A 23446-nucleotide genomic window follows, 5' to 3' on the forward strand; every position below is an offset into this window, starting at 1 on the left:
AATACCCCAGTCTGTCCAGCTGGATTACCCATATGAACCTGAGTTAGACTAATCTGAAACTACCTGAGAAGCAATCGTCACTTGGAAGCCAGCAACAAGTTGCCCTCTATCACTTTCCCCAACTTCTGAATTTACCAATCTCTAGGAGGTCTCTCCTAGTTATATGCTAACAAAATAGTTTTCTTCCCTCTAATTTCAAATTATAGTGGACAAAGGGAAGATAAGACAAGACATTCATGAATAAGAAAACAATCTGTTGGGGAATCCGGGTGGTTCATTCAGTTAAGTGCCCAACTCTTGATTTCAGCTCAGGTTATGATCTCAGGGTCATGAGATTTAGCCCCACATTGGGCTTCACGCTGCATGCCTGCTTGAGAGGTCTCTATCTCCCTCTCCCTCTGTTCCTACCCCTGCTCCTATGTGTGTGCTCTTTCTGTAAAAAAAAAAGAGAGAGAAGAAAAAGAAAGAAAGAAAGAAAGAAAGAAAGAAAGAAAGAAAGAAAGAAAGAAAGAAAGAAAGAAAGAAAGAAATCTGTTTAGCTCTGCATACCCAAAGGCCTTTTAATTTGAATGTAAAGGCCTCAAGTATAAAGGCTCAAGATCTGAAATTGCAATTGTTTCTTATCCTCTTTGACAATCAGGGAGAGTTAAATCATCTCTCTTTTGAATCCTGTTAAGGCTCCAGATTCCTGCGTCTGTAAACCTTCCAAGGAAGGAAGGTGTTCAAGGAATGAACACCTGAAAAAATCCAGGCTATGCAGCCCTCTGCCTTGAGCACTAAATCTAAAACTGTTTGAAACATTTAAAAGCAAGACATTCCTAGAAATAAACTCAGCCATGTTCTGGCGTTAGGTCAATGAATCTGCAATGTTTCTTCCTAGAATGGGAGGCATCTCAGACTTCCAGGTTAATTTAGGTTAATTAAAGAAGAAAAATAGGTATATTCCACACAGCAAATTGGACCTCGTTCCCATATACATTTCTCCAACACTTTAACCCTAGTACTAAGGTCTCTAAGCAGAGCAGACATTTCTCATAGAGACACACTGTTTATTTGGCAAAACTTAAGTGGAATTGGGTATCACTCTGCTGTGTGCATTTCTATTTCTTCTCCTGTATTGGTTAATTTTATGTGTCAACTTGGCTGGACTAAGGAGTACCTAAATATTTGGTCACAGATTATTCTAGATGTCTGTGATATGAGGATATGTTTGATAAGATTAACATCTGAATAGGTAGACAAATTAGAGCAGATTGCTTTCCACAATGTCAGTGGGCCTCATCCAATCAGGTAAAAGCCCAACTAGGAAAAAATATGACACTCCAGCTACCAAGGGAGAACTCCTTTTGCCAGGCTGAGTTAGGACATTGGTCTTTTCTTGCCTTTGGACTCAAACTAAAACACTGGCTTTTCAGGGCACCTGGCTGTCTCAGTCAGTTAAGCATCTGCCTTTGGCTGAGGTCATGGTCCCAGGGTCCTGGGATCAAGCCTTGCATCTGGCCTTCTGCTCAGTGGGGAGTCTGCTTCTCCTGCTCTCTAATGCTCTCTTTCTCACTCAAATAAATAAAATATATTTTTTTAAAATACTGGTTTTTCTTGGGTCTCAAAACTTCTACCAGTTTTTGGATTGGAATTTATACCATTGGCTCTCCTAGTGCTCAGGCCTTTGGAATCAGACTAAAACTACACCATAAAGCTCTACTGACTGGTTGACTGAAAAATCTTGAAACTTCTTAGCCTCCGTAATAACACAAGTTAATTCCTTATAGTAAGTCTCTTTACACAGACTCACTCTCTCTCTCTCTCTCTCTCTCTCTCTCTCTCTCTCTCTCTCACACACACACACACACACACACACACACACACACACACACACCTTATTGCCTTATGGATTCTGTTTCTCTGGAGAACCCTACTATATCCTTTAACTTAAATTAAAACCTGGAACTCCCAAGATGCCTCCTAGGAAGAAACACTATAGAATCATTATGTGGAAAGGGTACAGGAAACAGCAAAAGGAGCCTCATATCCTCTATTAGAGCACAAAAAAGTGAAGAAAATTTCAGATAACTGAGACTGACACTATTTGCCATTCTGTGTATTGAAAAGGTAACTCCCTATCTAGTACTTTGCTTCTGACCTTTTGTGAAGCTATTCAGATCTGTTCTAGTTCTCTAGCTTTCTAGTTGTAGTAAAAATACAACCGTTTGTCCTGACATCTCCAGACTCTAACAGGGAGGGAATAATTTCCAGCTGTCATAATCTTCTGAGACAGTAGACACTCTTCTACTTGAAAACTATAATGTGCTCCAACTTCAGCACGGCTTTTCTCCATTTATGTAGTGGCCACTAAATATTCAGAATATACCTCTCACTCCTCCCAAGCTTCTTGATCTCACTCCACCCCCACTCCCACTCAAAACCAATGTGTAGTTTTGGGCTACACATCAATACCCACAGTAAATAGCTCACCTTCTAAGAAACAATCTCTGTGGAGGTATAACATGAGAGGCAGAGGAGAAAACATCCTTTATTCTCTCTGGTGCCAACATGAATCATACCTTATGGTCACAATTTTAGAGGCAGGCTGTTAATTCAGCAAGCCACTCTCCCACTTTCTTTCTTCCCTCCCCTATTCCTTTATCCTCTGCCAAAGTACAAAGATATCTCTAACCCCTTTCCTCACCCCCAAAACCGGTATGATAGTCAACAAAAACTGAGGAAAGACTCCTAGTCAAGAAAGAGACTCACCAAAGAGTGTCCTTTTTGTTCTAATCATTCCAAACTATGAAGGGCTGATGTGACCAGAAAAATGGTGTCCCCTGTTACCCTCTATGGTGCGCTGACAGTGGTTACGTGTCCCCATCATTTCCTTTTGAGACTTTGAAGTTCCAACAACATTCTTGATCTTCTTCATTTATTCAACTTTAAACACTTAAATGCTTCAAAGAGCATGTGCATGTGCAATGAGACACTGTTATTAGGCTGAAAATAGAAGGCCCACCTCTCCAAGGCCAAGCTGTTTCAGGCATGATCACAAATAATCAATTTGATTCCAAGTACAACCAGAACCAAGCAGAACAGAAAGATTTCAGAGATGATAAAAGGGCTTAAAAAATTAAAATGAGACAATGTGAAATCTCAATTTCCAAAGATGAATGAATTACTAAAAACAGTAAACTAAATTGGCTGTAGAAGCAGTAATGAAGTAATTCTATTTCTAAGGGAAATTATTTTAAGGTCTCCATGACAAAAGGCAGTAAACAATGAGTCGGGGGTCATTAAAAAAACTTCAGAACCAAAGATTTCAAATATCTATCCTTCTGTGCCTGTATGCTCCCCAACTCATTTCTAAAAAGGAACCAGAATCAGATTCCCACCAACATAAGATTCCTAAGATGTGTCATGTTAGCTTCTGCAGAAAATGCACCTTGTGAAGTAGTCTTTAAAAATTAAAATGAGAAAACCAAAGAGTACAATGATCAGCCACTTTCTCCTCCCCATTGTAATTTTTCTTTGATTTTCTGAGGATTCAAACAAAACAAAATCATTAGTTTCAGATTTCTGAATTAATCTGATCTTGCTTTGTGGCTAATGTGGCCAAGAGTAGATGCTTTTGTACAATTAAAACAGAAAGACTTTAAACAGCAGGACTTTAGGGCTGTGGTTCCACTGCATCTACTATAAAATACACAAATCGTAGGTTGGAGGTTAGAGAAGGAGGTGGAAACATCCACTACAAGAGAACATGACAGATAGTGGGACCCTAGCTAGACTTTAAGGTAAAGTGATTCTATTCTGGCAGGGGAAACCCACATAATCAAATTTCACACTTAAAAAGGATCACTCTGAATTCAGGAATAAGAGGCATTTGGTTGTAGATACAATTCCATCTGCAGATACTAACTTTAAATTTAGAGAAGAAAAACACTCACTGCATTAATATTATGGGTTGGGGTTTCTTATGCAATTCCTAAATCCACCTACTATTTTTTTGTTTTGAAACAATTGACAGCTGTGATAAGACTACCACAGCCCTGGCTCAGATGCAGGCTTTAGCTTCAGAAAGTCCATCGGTCATGTAGCTGGCTGTCACTGCTATATCTGTTGCTTGCAGAGGCCTCAGAGCTCTGGGTTTGCCGAGTAGAGTCCTCACCATTTAAGCTCTTCCTACATACAGGACATGTGTCATGCTGAAACAGAAAGATATCAGTCCATATAAATAGCCTGACCTGAGACTTGTAGGTGCTAAACACTTAAGAAACTCTGAGAGCTGGCAGGTGGAAAAACAAAAAGGGCACATATTCTCACACAATGCACACTGGGCTCAAAGGTGTAACATTAGGACATCTTCCAAACAGAACTTTAAACAGAAATGACAGAAAGAATTCTAGGCCAGCAACTTAACAACAGCTACCACACATCACCAAATAGAACTAATCAGAAACAGTGACCTGAGACGGTCTATAGTAATGGAAGCAAACTTTCTATGAAGAGACTGGTAATAAATATTTTAGACTTCACAGGCCATACCACCTGTGTTGCAACCACTCAACTCTGATGACACAGCACAAAAGTTGCCACAAACAACTGTAAACAAATGACCATAGCTGCGTTCCAAGAAAACTTCATTTACAAAAACAAGCGGCAGGCCCAAGACCTGTAGGCTGTGTTTTTGTAACCTCTTGTTAGAGAAGTTCCAAACATATAGTGATGATCTAAAAACTTAATGGTGCCAGTAGGAATTAGCCAGGGACTAAAATCTGCTCTGCTTGTCTCTATTAACCCCAAACCATCCCCACACTGCAGAAGGTGTGACTGGCAGAGATGGCCTATCACACATGACAGCTGTCTATACTCACCAGTTCTAACCATGGTACGATACAACTGCTGTGGAAGAAGTGGTTGCAGGGTAACTGCCGGACTTCCTCTTCAACTGTGTAATCTTCTTTGCACACTGGACACTCTAAACCCATATCTGTTGGAGGAGGAAATGCCTACTAAAGTAAGTGAGCAAAAAGGAAGAAAAAACCAGCCCAGTGTTTTTAACTTAAGTAACATGTAAAGAAAAGACAGAAAGCGCATCCTAGGTGGAAGAGGTAGAAAGCACAAATTTTATTTCAAAATGGGGGAGGAGGTGATAGCAGACAGGGACATGAATGGGCTTTAATTCATTAAGGCCTACACAGAAACTACGTAAGGCCTACTTTTCAATGTCAAGACTTGGAAAAAAAAATAAATTGGGGCTTAGATATCTATTAAGTAAAACAGGAAAAACATCTTCTCAGACATGTGATAGACTTTTGGCAGTTTCTACATAGTAAATACAGGCAATCCATCCACCACAACCAAGGGACACTTCATGGCAATCTTAGCAGTTCCCAATCAGCGTCTCAAGCCACTTTTACCCTGCTATTTTCCCCGTTTCACCTCCTCTTTCAGTGTGGTTATCCTAAAGCCCTCTGTACAAGTTAATTAAAAGCTGTGCCAGGGGGATCCAGGGTGGCGCAGCGGTTTAGCGCCTGCCTTTGGCCCAGGGCGCGATCCTGGAGACCCGCGATCGAATCCCACGTCGGGCTCCCAGTGCATGGAGCCTGCTTCTCCCTCTGCCTATGTCTCTGCCTCTCTCTCTCTGTGTGTGTGTGACTATCATAAAAAAAAAAAAAAAAAAAAAAAAAAAAAAAAAAGCTGTACCAGGAGGTGGTGCTATAGAACTGCAAAGCTCAAGGATAGCTTAGGCTCCAAGTCCAGAGACAAGAAACACTCTGTGAGGAAATGGCTACAAATTAAATTGGGAGTATGAGGCAGCAAAGTCTGGTTTCCCAAATCTGGCTAATACCAGCTAGTGTCTGTCTCCAGTGGCCAGGACATGCTATGTACTCACAGCAGTCAAGGATTTGGAGTAGGACTATACTTAATAGATTTACTCCTTTCTCTCCACTTTTCCCTGACACCTTTACCTAAATTCTAGCTTTTATTTCTTATGTCTGGTCTACTGGAATAGCCTCCTAGGTAGTATTCTTGACCTTAGCCTTCAGCCCTCCAAATTTACCTAAGCTTTGAAACCAGCTAATTCTCCCTAATATTGGCTTTACAGAAATCCTTAGCTCATCTTTACTTGGATTCCCAGCTGGTACCTCAAAATCAAAAGTTCAAATTTAAAATAACACATCACTTCTGTACACAAACCAGGGCCCACTCACAATTCCCCCACCCCTGATAGATGGCAGCACAAGCTCTGTAATTCCCAACTGTGAAACCTTAGAGTCCTCTTTGACCCTTTTCCCTCCTTTAACCTATTATGCAATCAATGACAAAAGCCTTTCTTCAAAGCGATATTGAGCCTACTCTTCCCTGTTAGCACTGCCATCATCACCTGCACCCCACCTGGATACTGTAGCAGCCCCTTAAATCTCTGTTTCTGCTTTTTTTGCCTTCCAATCCTTTTCAGGCACTACCTCCAAACTAATGTTCCCTAAAGACCACCTAAATTCCCTCAATCCTCCACTTGGGGAGCTATGAAACTTGCCTCCTATCTAAAATATCCAGCCCTAACTACTGTGCCAATTTCAAGGTCCGCTCAGACAAGGCCCAACCCTTCCTAACCAGTCATACCTCCCACTACTCCTAAACCAGATTCTATTTCAGGGCTAATAAAGTCACTCTCCTTATACCTGATTCAGATACCATGTCCATGCTGGTATACCATGATACCAGCTCCAAAGGGTGAGCATGTCAGCTCACATTGGTTCATACTTACCCTTGAATAGAATGACCTAAGATGGCTTATCTTGTCTTTAAAATCTTCTCTAACTTAAACTGGAATTTGTGGGGGAAGAAACTCTTAGTTCAAAATAATGTTGTTATTAAATTCCTTCAATGCTTAAAAATAAGATAATATCTATATCTAAAGTACCTAACTGTATCTGACAGAGTAAATATGAGAAATTCCCAGCCTCCTACTTTTTCTCTTTCTCTGTATCACCTGCTCAATACTTTTTTAAATACTGTTTTCTAATCATCTAGTTGAGTTTTGCTTCCCCTGGTAAGATCTTCAAGAAATCAAGTCTTATCTTGTACCTCTTTGTTTCCTGCATGGCACCTAGAAAAAGGACATGGTGGCTGTTGAGGAAATAACTTACTTGCTGATAAAAGAAATTCTCAGCTTTTAACATCTGCAGGCCCTGCACCTAGACCCCCAGGGAATCTATATACTTTAACATTTACCAAGATCAAAATGACCACAAAACCTCAAAGCATGGGCTCTATTTCTGCCCTGAGCATATACTGTACATCTGCTTTGTTAAAAATAATAATAATAACCAAAAAGGAGCATCCCAAACATAAGGATAAGGAAAAAAAAATTCCCTTGTTCCCGTAAGCTTCAAGTCATATAGAGATAAAGTACGTAACTTTCTGAACTGTCCTTTGCTATATTTAAAAAACAGGGGTGTCTGGCTGGCTAAGTCAGTACAACATGCAACTCCTAATATCAGGATCATAAATTCAAGCCCTATGTTGGGCATGGAGCCTATTTTAAAACCAACAAACAAAACATATATAACCCTTCACCAAATGGTCTTTCCCTGGAGCTCTCTCTTCTTTATGAAGATTGTGCAACCTGGCAACTGTCTTAACTTAGGCTTGAATAAAACTCTCTTCCTTTCTTTTTGCAATTTAAAAAAAGGTTTATCCACTTTGCATCAACATGACTAACCCTAATAAAAAGGTAGACACCTTCCATATATGACATCTAGGTAGAATTTTAGGAGTGCTAAAGCTTCACTTGAAGATCTGCAGTATAGGAAGGTGCTGGAATTTTTGAATAGAGATCAGAAGTTGACAGAGTAAGAATAGAAATGAACCTACCAACTTGTTCCTGAGTTACTGTCACTGTTGGAAGAGATGTGATCTTTTCCTTGTCAGCTGGGGGAGGCCCTGTGTTTTCCAGTTGTCCTAAAAGCTACAAAAAAGGAAACAGAAAAAGAAGAAGAAGTGGCAGATATCCCACTATCCCTGGGGAGGGAGCTGCTCCAGCTGAGAACAAACAATGCATATATTAGAAAATGTTAGTTGCTCTTACTTCTGCAAAGCTCTGAGAGGCTTGGGTTTCCCCTTTCCTGCTGCCACAACTCTCATAATTCCTTTACAATTTCAGAGTGACATTCGTAAAAGTCTACAGACAAACCTATCATTGCAAGGCCCACCTCCAGGCATAAAGCAACTTCAGAGGCAGCAAAAAGGTTGTGATGTCAGGAATAAAACTACAACTGAACAAAAGGTAATACTTAATTGGTCTAAAAACTTCATTCTGCTAGAAGAAAAAAACGGTGGAAGTATGGAAAGTAGCATAAAGTAAGCCAAGAAATAGGTAAATTACTGCCTACGAGAAGATTTGGATATAAATGACATGCCTTCTATTCTCAGCATTCCACAAGGGAAATGAAAAACCAATTAAATTAAAATAAACATAAATATGTGGAAGCAATTATATATGGCATGGGAATACCTTTTTCTCTGCTTCCTTCCCCTACTTTGCTCCATCTAGCAGAAATCCCTGCTTCAACATGTGAGGAGACCCTCCTTTTTTGTGTAGCATCTATTAATAGGATCCTCATAGGACTGACTGAACAAGAGGCCAAAAATACAAAATACTGTTTGTCACAGAAGTCTTCCCTTCTCTGGAGGTGAAGCCGTCTCCTAGAAAGTCCCTAGGACCTAAAAGGTACACGGATGCTGAACTAAACCCCATAAACCGTTTATCCCCTCAGTAAAATGGAAACCCACAAGGTCAAAATATTAGAGAAAGCAGAGTGACTGCCATTTTAGAAAGTAGCAGAAGGAAAGCAGGAAGCCTGTGGAACCATGAGACACACTGAACAGACACCCTCAAAAGGCAGCTCCTCACCTGGGTTACAATGGCATCAAGCCCTGTCTGACCCCAGGCATAGTCCCCAGGGTTGGAGTGCAGCATCCCGCTCCTATACATGAGATGAGACAGACAGCATTAGATGGAGTGATCAGGCTCTGCCTTACACCACAGAAAAAACTGGCAGATCCTGTTCTCTCTCAGAGCTGGAAAGTCACTAGTTCCCTAAAACCAAGTAACAAAGAATTTCTCAATATTTTTAAGGTCAAACAGTCTCTTATCCAGAAGCAGTCTCTTATTCTCTTAAGTAAGGAATTTTACTTAATCGAATAGAACATAAAATGTGAAGCTACCTAAAATGCCACATGACACACCAGAGCAAAAAGAGTGACTCATTGCCTATTGGCTAAGAAAAGTTTGTCTTCTCTGTGCCCACTTACAGTAAACATAGATGGAGCTGCTTTTTAAGGAGAGTTTTCCCTTTGTGACTGGCCAAAATCTACAGCAGACTTCCCTCATTCTAAGAGGCTGCCCATAGTCCTGGACAATGAGGAGCTTTCAAGTAGAGAAATAGCCACAGAAGTCTCTCTGAATAGCAACTTAGAGCAATTACAAAAGGGACTTGGCAGTGTCACTTTCTGGAGCTGCCGGTGCACTACCCTGGATGACAGACGTCCAGACTCTTTGGCTGGAATATGTTAAAAAGAAACAAGAGGCTGGAAAACAGGGTAACTGTGTAGAAGGACTGAGGTCCCTGTGAGCAAAGGAGACTTCTGGGGCAGAGTCAGAAGTGGCCTGTAATTGTTCAGACAAGAGGAAATTCCATCTTAACCCCTTCCCTACTTAAGTGTCACTCTGATACTGAATTACAGCCTTTGTTTCTTCTGACAAACCTTCTTACTTTGAGAAAAGGAAGTTAAGCAATATGTTTTTAATTTCAGAAATTCTTAAGGAATACAATCGTCCCATATGATCTACAGAAGAAACCTGCAAGTCCAGATACTAGGTGTGGTGGAGACCATCTCATTCCCCTCTCAACACAACTCTCAGACCAGAATATGAACCAAAACCAACACATCCAGTGCCCAGACATCCTGTGGGACTAGGATGGCCCTCAGGAGACTGAACAATAAAAGATAAGTTCTGATTAAGTTTGGGCTCAGCAAATAAAGACAATCTAACACTCTGCCAATCAAACTGTTATACTCACCTATGTAAGCTCTTGTTCTTTCTTGCAATGGTACAGATACCTAAAATGCTGCTACTCCAGCAAAGTAAGACAGAGGGTAATTAGTTACTTACCAGGAAAAAGGATGTGAGGATCCAGGAATTGCAGAATTTGCAAAGAATCCTGCAAAGATCTGTTGAATTATTCTGTTGGAGGAAAAAACAATTAGGTAAGACAACAGACCAATGACAGTGTTCTACAGATATATATAGCTGGCCAATCACCAACTCCTCCAAACCATCCATGGGTTTTCAATGACCATTATACAGTAGATAACACCAGAAATCAGTCGGCTACCTGGTAAAGTGCTATTTTGCTATTATGGCTATCTTCTGAGCTCTGTGATCTTATGTATTAATAGATTTTTTGGCTTGAAAGGGACCTGATTACATGGTGTAGTTTTCAAACTATGTTCCTTGGCAGCAACATGAGGCTGCAATTTGAGCCCATCCTGTAACAACAGTAGTTCCATTTTCATGTGTTTTACACATTGGGTTTCTGTGTAAGATACTATTCAAAGAGCCCTTTAAAAATTTTTTTTTGAGAATAATTCCATTTTACTCACATTCATCAATGTGCTTTATTGGCCCTCAAAAGATGTTTCAAATGCCTATAACACAAACTCATTCAAACACATACATACCTGACACTTGTCACTCTGAACACTTAGGATGGCACATCTACCCAGTCCTTTATATTAGGAAGTTGATCTTTGTTACCCAAAGAGATAATGGGCAAAAGAAAAAGACTGAAGAGGGTGCCTGGGTGGCTTGGTTGGTTAAGCTTCTGCCTTTGGCTTAGGTTATGATCCCAGGGTCCTGGGATTGAGCCCTGCTCAGTGGGGAGTCTGCTTCTCCCTCTCCCTCTGCCTCTCTCTCTTGTTCATGCTCACTTTCTCAAATAATTTTTTTTTTAAAGGACTCTAACTGTAGTTACCTATAATTAACTGTAATGAACTATAATATCTTTGCAGTTTTGGTTTGCATTTCTCTGATGCTGTGGTCACCATGCTGCACATTACATCTCCACTATTTATTTATAACTACAAGTCTGTACCTTTTGGACCCCTTCATCTATTTTGCCTACACCATACTCCCTACCTCTGGCAACCACAATCTATTCTCTTTATCAATAAGTTTTTTTTTTTTTTTTAAGATTCCACATATAAGTGAGATCACACGGTACTTGTCTTTCTCCATCTGACATACTTCACGTATTACAATGCCCTCAAGGTCCATCCATGTTGTTGCAAATGGCAAGATTTCATTTTTTTTGGCCAAGTAATATATGTGTGTGCGTGTATCTGGTGTATATTCATACAAATCACATTTTCTTTATACATTATCCATCAATGGACACTTAGGTTGTCTCCATTATTATAAATAATACTGTATTAACATAGGGGTGTATATATCTTTTTGAATTAAGGTTTTCAATTTCTTTAAATACCCAGAAGTGGAATTGTTGGATCATAGTTTTATTTTTAATTTCTTGAGGAACCTCCATACTGTTTTCCACAGTGGGTGTACCAACTTACATTCCCATCAGCAGTTCACAAGGGTTTCCTTTTCTTCACATCCTCGCTAACACTTATTTCTTGTCTCTTTGACAAGAGCCATTCTAACAGGTGTGAGGTGACATTTCACTGTGGTTTTGATTTGTATTTCCCTGCTTAGTGATGTTAAGCAAATTTTCGTGTACATTTTGGCCATCTGTTTTCTTCAGAAAAATAGCTATTCAGATCTTCTGATCCATTTTTTAATCAAAATGGTTTTCTTAAAAAAATGGTTTTATTTTTTGGTATCACAATATATGAGTCCTTTCTATATTTTGGCTACTAACCCCTTATCAGATCTGCAAACTCTCCTATTCAGCAGGTTGCCTTTTCATTCTGTTGATGGTTTCCTTTGTTGTGCAGAAGCTCTTTAGTTTGTTAACTTGTCTATTTTTGCTTCTGTTGCCTTTGAAGTCAGATCCAAAAAATCATTACCAGACAGACTGTCAAAGAGCTTACTGCTTATGTTTCCCTCTTAAAGGTTTATGGTTTCAGGTCTTACATTCAGTCCATTCTGAGTTAATATTTATGTATGGTGTAAGAAAGTGGTCCAGTTTTCCCAATGTCACTTAAAGAAATTGCCCTTTCCCCATTGTATATTCTTGACTCCTTTGAGTTTATTTCTAAGTTCTCTATTCTGTTCCATTGATTTAGGTGTCTGTTTTTATGCCAATACCATACTGTCACTTACTTCTTAACAATGGAATATGGCACGATAACCTGTGACTTCCAAGATTAAGTCATAAAGAGCACTGTGGCTTACTCCTTGCACTCTCTCTCCAATCATTTTTTGGAAAAGTGGCATGGCACGCAATCCTGCAAAGTTCCATATGATAAGGTACTGAAGCTTCCTCCCAACAGAACAAACTTGCCAGAATATGAGTAAATCTCAGCTGATCCTTCATGTTACTGCAGTAATAAACAATGTCTTGACTATAAGCTAATAAGACACTGGGCCAGAACCATCCAGCTGAACTGCCCCCAAATTCCTGACCCAATGAACTTATGAGATGATTAATGTTTGTTATTTTCAGCTACTAAGCTCTAGTGTAATCTGTTACATAGCAATGGAGGTGTGTTTGATACCTGGAGGTGTGTTCTAACAAAAACCTAAAATGTGGGAGTAGATTTAGAACCCAATAGAGTTGGAGGGACTTTGAGGAAAATATCAGTGAAAGTCTGGGAGCTTTGACGAAACAGACGCATGAAGGCCTTTGAGGAATTTATGGGTGAGAGCTTAAGTGAGAAAAATCTTCTTGGAAACCAGAGGGAAAGGGATCCTTGTTATGTAATTGCAAAAGCTGCTGCCTGCCATAATATGTAAAGTAGAAGGTGTGGCTCATGAACTGGGTGATAGTCTAGCTAACAAGATGTACAGACAAGAATGCTAAAGGTACCTCTAGGCTTCTTCTTGCTGCTTACATTAAAATGGAAGGAAAGAGGAATAAATTAAAGGATAGTTAAATTTTATTTTTTTAATTTTTTTTTAAGTAATCTCTACACCCAACACAGGGCTCAAACTCACAATATCAAGATTAAGGGTCACGTAACTCTTCCAAGTGAGCCAGGCAGGTGCTCCAAAAGGGAAGGATAATTAAACAAAAGGGGAGTTAAGACGAAATAATTCTGAAAATTCTCAGCTTCTCAAGATGGTAAATGATACTAAAATTAAGAAATGGGTTCCAAGGAAAGATTAAACAAATCCAGGGCACTCACGAAAGAAAATGGTTAACGAGGAACCTGGAATACAGCTTAAAAATTATTTGTTAAGACTTCAGAAAGATCTATATAGCCTAAAGAACTATTGAGTTAAACAACTGAGCTTCCAAGAAGCTTAAGGGTGTTGTATTAGTCCCCATGGGCTGCCGTAACAAATTCCCACAAACCATATAGTTTAAAAAGAAAGGAATTTATTCTTCTATTGTTTTGGAAGTCAGAGTCTGAAATCAAGATATTGTTAGGGTTAGTTCCATAGTTCTACCCATTGCAAGTACTGCCCCTCAGCAATCCCAGCAGAAGCCCAAGGAAGAAAGGAGATTATCTGGAAGAGATTTGTGGGTGTGGCTTTTGCTTATGGTATGAATCTCAGTAACATCCATGAGACTGAATTTTAAATAGAAACACTGCCAGATTAAACTGAAAGGTACAGAGGCAAAACAAAATGAAAAGAAGTCTCTTGGCCCTCCAAATTCTACTGGCAAGAAGCAAAGGAAACTGCGCAGCTGCAAATCTGGACTACTTTTCATGGAAAGAAAAAAAAAAAAGATAACTCACAGGGTGAAACCAAGAGCCTAGAATGAGGAAACAAAAGCCACAGAGCAACATTTCCATGCCAAAAGAAAACAAAGTCCTAATCAAGAAACTCCCACTATTTATCCAGATAACATCAGAATTGCTATGAATCAGTGACTTCTTTGTGTCTCCCATCTTCTCCCTTTTTAAATAGGAATTTCTATACCTATTTAGTATACACTTGTCCCATCACTCTATGTTGGGTGAGTGAGGGGCTGAAAACTTGTTTCTTTAATTTGTAAGTATTCATATCAAAAGAAGTAGTACTTGAGTACTATACCCAAGGAGCCTCATCAACACTTGGACCTAACAACTGGATTTCAAGTTGATGCTATAAAGGGACAAGGCTTTCGGTGGGTGTTGGGAAGATGTGAGTATATTTTGCACATGAGAGAACCGTAAGTAATTTGTGGCCAGAGGGTGAAATATGGTAGTTTAAAACATGTCTACAAATTTTTTTAATACTTCTCCCTTCAAGGAGTGGAGTTTAATTCTTCTCCCCTTGACTGTGGACTGGACCTAGTGTCTCACTTCTTACTGACAAAATACGGCCGAAATGACAGTATTTGGCTTCTAAGATCAGGATATAAAAGGCATTATGGTTTCTTTCCTTTTCCTTTCTCTCTTAGATCACTTTATTCTGGGGAAGACAGTGGTCAAGTCACAGGGACACCAAAGGAACCCTATGCAGAGATCCACATGGTAAGGAACTAAGGCCTCCTGCCAACAGCTATGTGAGTGACTTATCTCGGAAATAGATCCTCTAGCCCCAGTTCAATGTTCAGGTGCCTGCAACCACAGCTGACATTTTGATTACAACAAACTCTTTACCAGAACCACCCACCTAAGCTGCTCCCAAATTTCTGACCCTTAGAAACTGTAAGAAAATAAATGTCTGTTGCTTTATGCTGCTTAATTTTGGGGTAATCTGTTATACAGCAATAAATAATATACCTTCTTGCTTGCTAATAACTGGAAAAGCAAAATTACCACATGCTTGAACTAACCAATAAGTAAATGGTAATAAACAACTTTGAGAGAGCACCTAGTCCCTGACTCTGTAGCTGACCCTACATAAATAAATGCTTAGGGAGTTGCCAGGGACACCTTGGCTAATGAGCTGCTGATTCCCCTCTCTTGGCTGCTTACTTCCTGGAAGTCAGATGCTGGTTCCATACCTCTGCAGCAGAAACAAAGAGAGGCTGCTCAGGGTGGACTCAGTAAGTGTAAGAGATATTGTGATGAGATTGTCTTCAGCTGATAAATGCAGTACTTACAATGAATTTTCTTGTTGTTAAAAACATAAAATATTGTCTTGTTAAAGCAATAGGTAGCTAAAATGGGAGTGGGTGGGAGGGTGATGTGTATATTTAACCCACAGGAGAGAAAAATCAATCCATACAGTCTAGAGGTGAAGATACATGTTAAGATGAGATAAAAAACTTCATGAGTTTCCAGAGATGTTCTCTCTCTAGGTTTTCCTCCTTGTTCCTTGGTTGTCCTTTCTGTCTCCTCTGTTTATTCCTCTTTATCTTCCAAACTTCTAATAATCAGGGCCTATGGCTCAATTCTCTGATCTCTTCTACTTTCTATATTGACTCTTCTAGCAATTTCATCCAGTTTTATAATTTTAAATCCATATACAAAGCCACATTTCCAAATTTTATCTCACCCAAGACCTCTGCCTACTCAATACCACTACTTGAATGTGTAATAAGCAGCTCAAACTTATTATGTCCCAAACTGAACTCTTGTATCTTCTCCCCCACATCTGTTCCTTCTAGTGTTCCTCATTTCAGCTGATGGTGACTCCATTTTTCAAGCCGCTCAAACCAAAAACCTTAGTGCATTCTTAACTTTTTTTTCATCCATAACTTTTCTTTCTGTTATATCTCATATCCAATCTGTCAGCAAATCCAATTATGCCCACTGTCAAACTGTATCTAGAATCCACCCATTTTTCCCTACCTCATCCAAGCCACTGGCATCTCTAGTTTAGATTAATGCAACAGCCTCTTAAATAGTTTCTGTTTCTGCCCTTGCCCCTGTACTCCTTGCAGCCCCCCATTCTATTCTCAACATAGCAAATAGAATGATCATTTTTTTAAAAAGATTTTATTTATTTATGCATGAGAGACACAGAGAGAGAGAGAGAGAGAGGCAGAGACACAGGTAGAGGGAGAAGCAGGCTCCATGCAGGGAGCCCGACGTGGGACTTGATCCCAGGTCTCCAGGATTACACCCTAGGCTGAAGGCAGAACTAAACCACTGAGCCACCTGGGCTGCCCTAGAATGATCATTTGAAAACTGAAATTAGACCATGTCATTTCTCTGCCCTAAACTTTCCACTGGGTTTCTATCTGTACTCAGAATTTAAAACCCTTACAGTAATCTACCTGGTTCTACCCAATCTGATATTCTCCTTCCCATCCCCACACCCTGCCAACTTCTCAGTGACCTTATCTCCTACTATTCCCCCTCACTTACTCTGCTCTAACTGGCCTCTCCTTGTTGGCACATTCCTGGCTCATTCCCTCACTTCATTTATGCCTATTCAATCAAGCCTTTGCTGACAACACTTTTTGAAAGTTCACTTCTCCCACACTCCCCAATCTTCCTTCTCTACCTTTTTTTCCCCATAGCATTTACTACTGCTTAACAGTTTATTGATTTAACTTATTTTGCTTATCTGATGTCCCCCCCTTATTAAGCTTCACAAGGGTAATCAACTTTTAACTATTTTGTTCCCTACCATACAGTCAATACCTGGAATAACACCTGGCAAAGTAATATACAAATGTCTGTTGAATTAATTAAAAGACTCCAAGACAGGGCCCAGAAATACACTGAAAGGTATATAATCTATTAAGATAAAAAAGGGGGATGACAAAATAAGTATGATTCCATTTCAATTATATATATGAAGGAATCATATGTTAAAAGTTTCACAAAATTATGCATTAAGGTTTAACTGGCTTTTCTTGTTGCCTTTTTAATTTAGAGAAAAAAACTAATATTTTTAAATAATCAAAGAAGTCAATTCTCAAAATGTGAGTAGTGATCAGTGGTCAGAAAACTATGGTCTCAGAATCTCCTTCAGGGGAACATATTTTAGGAAGCGAACCTCAGATGTACCCTGTCCTACAAAAGTGATTCAGAGACAGCTGATCAAAACACCAGGCTAAAACATTAACAATAAAAAACAAATGTTAAAGGAGTTAAACACACTAAAATAAAGGCAGGTCTTAATGTAATAAGTGCAAAGTAATGGGTAATAACCTCTATGAGTCTGGAAAGTATGACTGTGTTGGTGTTCATCCAATTTAGACAACTGACAAATATAAATATTTTGCCATCCTAGAAAAAAAACATTGTTTAAGGTGAAATATGAGTAATTCCTTAGACTTGTCACAATTCTACTGAAATTGCTCCTAAAGACTATACAATCTGTTTATTCTATACATACCAAGCAACCATTGGATTGCTTTTAATTTCTTGTTATCTGGGAAATTCAAAGATAGCATTATGTAACAAGCAGAAATGAGCTTTCCAGTCACTAAAACAGAATAGCTCCAGTTGCAAATTAATATATTAGTCTTCTGGCACAGGTCAGATTCATTTAAGGTTAGATAAGATGAGCTAGTCTATTCAGGACCTGATTACATCTGGAGAAACTATCATTTGAAAGCTGCAGATTAGAGGACAGAGCACACACTTTAGGCATGCCTACAAGTATTTGCAGAATGAATGAACAATGTGAGGCTTACCTTTCTTTACATTTGCAAAGAGGTTTCATTCGTGTCATTAAAAAAGCCAAAGAAAATAGATCTCATTTCAGGGTAACTCCCTAAATTGGTGTGAGGACACATTAATAATCCCACAAAGGCTAATTAATCTCTGACATCTGATTTTTTAAATGACGAATTACTCTGTTTATAGTGGAATCAGTGGAATGAACAGGAGCCTGAGATGTAGCCCAGGGAAACCACCAGTTGAAAGCCTGATGAGCAAAATAAAAAGCTACACTTCTCAAATCAATAGGACAAACTATCATTACGAAGAAAACAAGCTAAAATCTAATCAAAAATCAATCTATAGGGCATCGGGGTGGCTCAGTGGTTGAGCGTCTGCCTTTGGCTCAGGTCATGAACCCGGGATCCTGGGATGGAGTCCTGCAGCAGGCTCACCACAGAAAGCCTGCTTCTCCCTCTAACTATGTCTCTGTCTCTCATGAATAAATTAGAAAAAAAAAAAAAAGAAATCTATAAAATACAAACTTGTAATGTGCTTTCAAAACACTGGGTGACACATAAGGACAACTACTGTAAGGGAGTAAATATCACATGGAAGAATCAGGGTAGACCTACTAAAACAGGCAGAATAATATGATCCATAGAGAATAAGACTAACAAAGAGATGTTGTGCTCCATTACATGAGGGAAAGGGAAAGGAAAGTGAACTAAAAACTTGTAAGTACTACTTCCTGACATAATGTTATCATATGTGCTTTGGAAGGAAAGTTTTTGAGAAAATTAGGGAAATGGTTAGTTCTTTTTTTGTTAATTGGGAAGATTATATGATACTGTTAGATTGATTTAAAGTATTTGAAACATATATAATCCGGGATCTCTGGGTGGCGCAGCGGTTTGGCGCCTGCCTTTGGCCCAGGACGCGATCCTGGAGACCCGGGACCGAATCCCACGTCGGGCTCCCGGTGCATGGAGCCTGCTTCTCCCTCTGCCTGTGTCTCTGCCTCTCTCTCTCTCTCTCTCTCTCTCTCTCTCTCTGTGTGACTATCATAAATAAATTAAAAAAAAAGTAAAACAAAAAACAAACATATATAATCCTACCAAATAAAAATATCATTCGTGTGACATCCTGGCTCCAATATTTAACTGGCTTTATAATCTCAAACAAATTACCTAACGATTCTATACCTCAGTTTCTACTATAAAATGGAGATTCACAGTAACTTCTCCATAGGGTTATAGTGAGATTAAACAAATTAACATCTGTAATACACTCAAAGTAGGGCCTGGCACAAACTCTTAGCTATAATTACCACTAATACATATATTCCATATTCCACTTAGAAACATGATTACAATTATCCATTCATTCAACACAAATATATTCAGTATCCACTAAAACAGACACTACCAGAAGCTGGGAATAGAAATGAATACAACAGCACTCCAGACCATTAACCCCAGAAGTAACTTTAAAGGTTGTAAGTCCATCAAAAGATGGCAGGCCCAGACATGTAATATTTTTAAGATTTTATTTATTTATTAGAGATACACAGAGAGATAGAGATAGATAGATAGATAGATAGATAGATAGATAGATAGATAGATAGATAGATAGAGAGAGAGGCAGAGGGTTAGAAGCTGGCTCCATGCAGGGAGTGGGATGTGGGACCTGATCCCGGGTCTCCAGGATCACGCCCTGGCTGAAGGTGGCGCTAAACCGCTAAGCCACCGGGGCTGCCCCCCAGACATGTAATTTTTATCAAATCTTTAAGGAATAGATAATTCCTGTGTTACTGAAACTGTTAAGTGTAAAAAAAAACAAAAAACAAAACAGCAAAATTTCCCAGTTCGTTTTATCAAACTAACATCATCCTGATACTAAAATGTGATAAACACAACATAGCGCAGCCCCGGTGGCGCGGCGGTTTAACGCCGCCTGCAGCCCGGGGTGTGATCCTAGAAACTCGGGATCGAGTCCCACATCGGGCTTCCTGCATGGAGCCTGCTTCTCTCTCTGCCTGTGTCTCTGCCTCTCTCTATCTGTGTCTCTATGAATAATAATAATAAAAAAAGGCAACATAAGAAAATTACCCTTATGAACAGATGTTAAAAAAAAAAAGATTGGGAACAAATCAATGCCAAGAATATATTAAGTTTAATGCTTCTTGACAATGTGTTTTTATTTTTATTTCTTTTAAAGATTTTTTTTTAAGATTTTATTTATTTATTCATGAGACACACACAGAGAGAGAGGGGCAGAGACACAGGCAGAGGGAGAAGCAGGCTCCACGCAAGGAGCCCGATGCGGGACTCGATTCCAGATCTCCAGGATCACACCCTGGGCTGCAGGCGGCGCTAAACTGCTGCGCCACCGGGGCTGCCCTATTTTTATTTCTTTTAAAGATTTATTTATTTATTCATGAGAGACACACAGAGGCTGCCCAGGTATTTTTTCTTTAAAGCTTGCAGTGTGGGTTCAACATTAGAAAATCTATGAGTTAATAAAATGCATTAATTGTTTAAATAAGAAACTATAGGGACATCCCAGGTGGCTCAGCCATTTAGCGCCACCTTCAGCCCAGGACGTGATCCTGGAGACCTGGCATGAGTCCCACATCCGGCTCCCTGCATGGAGCCTGCTTCTCCCTCTGCCTCTCTCTCTTTCTGTGTGTCTCTCATGAATAAATAAATAAAATCTTAAAAAAAAACAAACAAACTATAAAGTCATTGTGATAAGACTGCAAAGGACATTTGATAAAAATCACTAGTCATTCCTAATTAAAAGCCCCTAATAAATTAAGAATAAAATAAAACTTTCTTAATCTGACAGTACATATCCAAGGAACCAGAGGTAAACATGCTTAAAAAAGAAACATGCATTTCCACTGAAGTCAGGAAAAAGACATGGATGCTTACTATTATTAGACAACTTTGTTGTGATAATATAATCAATGTAACATAAAAAATGAGGCATGAAGAGGAAAAAAAAAACAATATCTGTATATGACACGCCACTAATCTAGAAAACTCAAGGGAATAAAATGAAAACCTATTAGAGCTAATAAGAGAGGGATCCCTGGGTAGCGCAGTGGTTTAGCGACTGCCTTTGGTCCAGGGCGCGATCCTGGAGACCTGGGATCGAATCCCACATCGGGCTCCTGGTGCATGGAGCCTGCTTCTCCCTCTGCCTATGTCTCTGCCTCTCTCTCTCTCTCTCTCTCTCTGTGACTATCATAAATAAATAAATAAATAAAATTTAAAAAAAAAGAGCTAATAAGAGAATTCAATTAAATAGCAAGGGGATGGGTGACAAAGAGCTTCCTGGCAATAATCAATTAAAAAGTTAAATGAAACTATAAAACTTTTTTTAAAAAAAGATTTTATGTATTTATTCATGAAAGACACAGAGGAAAGAGAGAGGCAGAGACACAGGCAGAGGGAGAAGCAGGCTCCATGCAGGGAGCCTGATGTGGGACTCGATCCCGGGACTCCAGGATCATGCTCTGGGCCAAAGGCAGGCGCTAAACCACTGAGCAACCCAGGGATTCCCATTATTTTTTTATTATTATTTTTTAAAATACTCTGAATATCACCACAAAAGAACCAAATAAATTGAGACATGAGGTGTGGACCTAGATGAGAAGTTTCAAAATTATAAAAAGTATGCACTGCCCCCAAGGTACTATATAAATCCAATGCACTTCCAATCAAAATCCTAATGGCATGGCAGAGGGGGCAGAGATTGACAAAATGCATCTAAAATCCATTTGGAAGCACCTAGGTGACTCAGTCAGTTAAGCGGCTGCCTTCAGCTCAGGTCATGATCCCAGGGTCCTAGGATTGAGTCCCGCATCCTCTGCAGGGAGCTTGCTTCTTCCTCTCCCTCTGCCTGCTGTTCCCCCTGCTTGTGCTTTCTGTCAAATAAATAAATAAAATCTTTAAAAATAAATAGATAGATAGATGGATAGATAAAATTTAAAAATCCATTTAGAAAGGAAAAAGCATCAGGGCATTTTTGGAAAAGAACAATGAAGTAAAAAAAAAAAAAAAGAACAATGAAGTAGACTTCATCAGTAGGTATCAAATCATACCATAAAATTATAAAAACTAAATCAGTAAGGTATAGGAACACAAAAATAAAGATCAATAGATCATAAAAGACAATCTAGAGATAGGTGAGTATGAAAATGTATATTGAAAAAGGTAACATATTTTAGGGTAGAAGGATGATTCAAAAAGTTACATTGCAAATAACTAGACATTCATATTGGGGAGGGGAGGGGAGGGATAGATTCTTAACTTAAAAAAATTCACAAGAGGGGGATCCCAGGGTGGCGCAGCGGTTTGGCGCCTGCCTTTGGCCCAGGGCGCGATCCTGGAGACCCGGGATCGAGTCCCACGTCGGGCTCCCAGTGCATGAAGCCTGCTTCTCCCTCTGCCTGTGTCTCTGCCTCTCTCTCTCTGTGTGTGACTATCATAAATAAATAAAAATTAAAAAAAAATTCACAAGAATAATACCTGCACGCCTACTTAGAGGTGCAGGCACAAAACCCAAGCCGAGCCAGGAGCCCTCCCTGAGAGCCGACCGACTGACATATCATATCTCTGGGATGAATGCTTTAATGTTCTTGAAAACTTGAAGCTACCAGCAGCCATCTTTCATTTTAATCAGGGAGAGCTAGCTATCCAATAATGATGCCAATACAAGAAAGCAGAGCTGGGGAGAGAGAGAGAGAGAGAGATGGAAACAGGGAGAGAGCTTAAGATAACACGCTGACTGACCACTGAGACCCATCTAAGGACTTCTAATTCACATCAGTTCTCAATACTGCCCCTACATAGTGATTTAGAAATCCAAGGAGACAGTTTTGCTAATTACAATAAATGGGGAGGTACCATTTTTATTTAGTAGATAGGAACCCTTGCAAGAAATGGGAGAAGAGGCCCAACAAATAGTTGTCCTCCTACATACATAATCTTTGAACTGTCCTGCCTGGACATTTACTTAGGGGAAAACTGTCCATAACTTACAGAGCCCAAACTCAACTCCATTCTACATATAAAAGTATTTTCCACTTGATTTTAAAATATACTGAATTTTCCAGGAATGCCACTACTGTGAAAAACCAGGAAAAAGTAAACATTTCTCCTCCACCCCGAATTCTCCCAAGTGCTCTTCACTATTTTAGAAAATCTTAACATTATAGCAATGGTGCTATAGCAGATGAGAAGTCAATAATACAACACTCTTACGTCATCTGCATTTCTAACAATCACTTTTTTTTTAAGTTTAACAGACATTCATTTAGTTGATTAATCTCTATATACAATCAAAACATATGGTTTAAGATTTCTTTTGAGTGGAAAGGAATTTAGGTTTCATGGGTTTTTATGGGCCTGTTACATGTTTTCTGGAAATCATTTAAGCCTTTTGAAACTACAAAATAGGAGAAAAATTGGTTCAAGAAAAACAGCAATGAGATTTTAAAATCAAACTATATATTCTTAAGTCAGCAAATCCAGAATTGGAAAGAATTGGGACAATTCCTCTTCTGCATTTCCTACATGCTCAAATTCACAATGGGAAACAAAAGCTTAGTCCACTGAAAGACAAGATGCAAACAGATGGATTACCCAGTTTATAGACTGCAAGTATTTTGAAGGTAGTTTGACCAGAGATGAGAAAAATAACCACAGACAATACAGAAGGTTAAACTGGTAATATGAATCTGTACTGATGCATGTGACTT

The 23446-nt window shown here is 39.3% G+C and overlaps 1 protein-coding gene across 2 annotated transcripts in view; it reads right to left on the bottom strand.

Moving 5' to 3' along the window:
- Positions 1–2900: 2900 nt before the first annotated feature.
- RNF115 (ring finger protein 115) overlaps positions 2901–23446 on the bottom strand; it is a 70446-nt gene continuing 49900 nt past the window's right edge. For both annotated transcript variants that reach the window (XM_055312273.1, XM_055312274.1), the window contains 5 exons: positions 10172–10243; positions 8909–8981; positions 7870–7963; positions 4863–4978; positions 2901–4193 (listed from right to left, as the gene is read on the bottom strand). In XM_055312273.1, the coding sequence (XP_055168248.1) occupies positions 4062–4193; positions 4863–4978; positions 7870–7963; positions 8909–8981; positions 10172–10243 (487 nt within the window). In that variant the 3' untranslated portion in view covers positions 2901–4061. The remainder of the gene's footprint in view (positions 4194–4862; positions 4979–7869; positions 7964–8908; positions 8982–10171; positions 10244–23446) is intronic.

Source organism: Nyctereutes procyonoides, unplaced genomic scaffold (assembly GCF_905146905.1).
Source record: "Nyctereutes procyonoides isolate TBG_1078 unplaced genomic scaffold, NYPRO_anot_genome, whole genome shotgun sequence".
Lineage (NCBI taxonomy): Eukaryota > Metazoa > Chordata > Mammalia > Carnivora > Canidae > Nyctereutes > Nyctereutes procyonoides.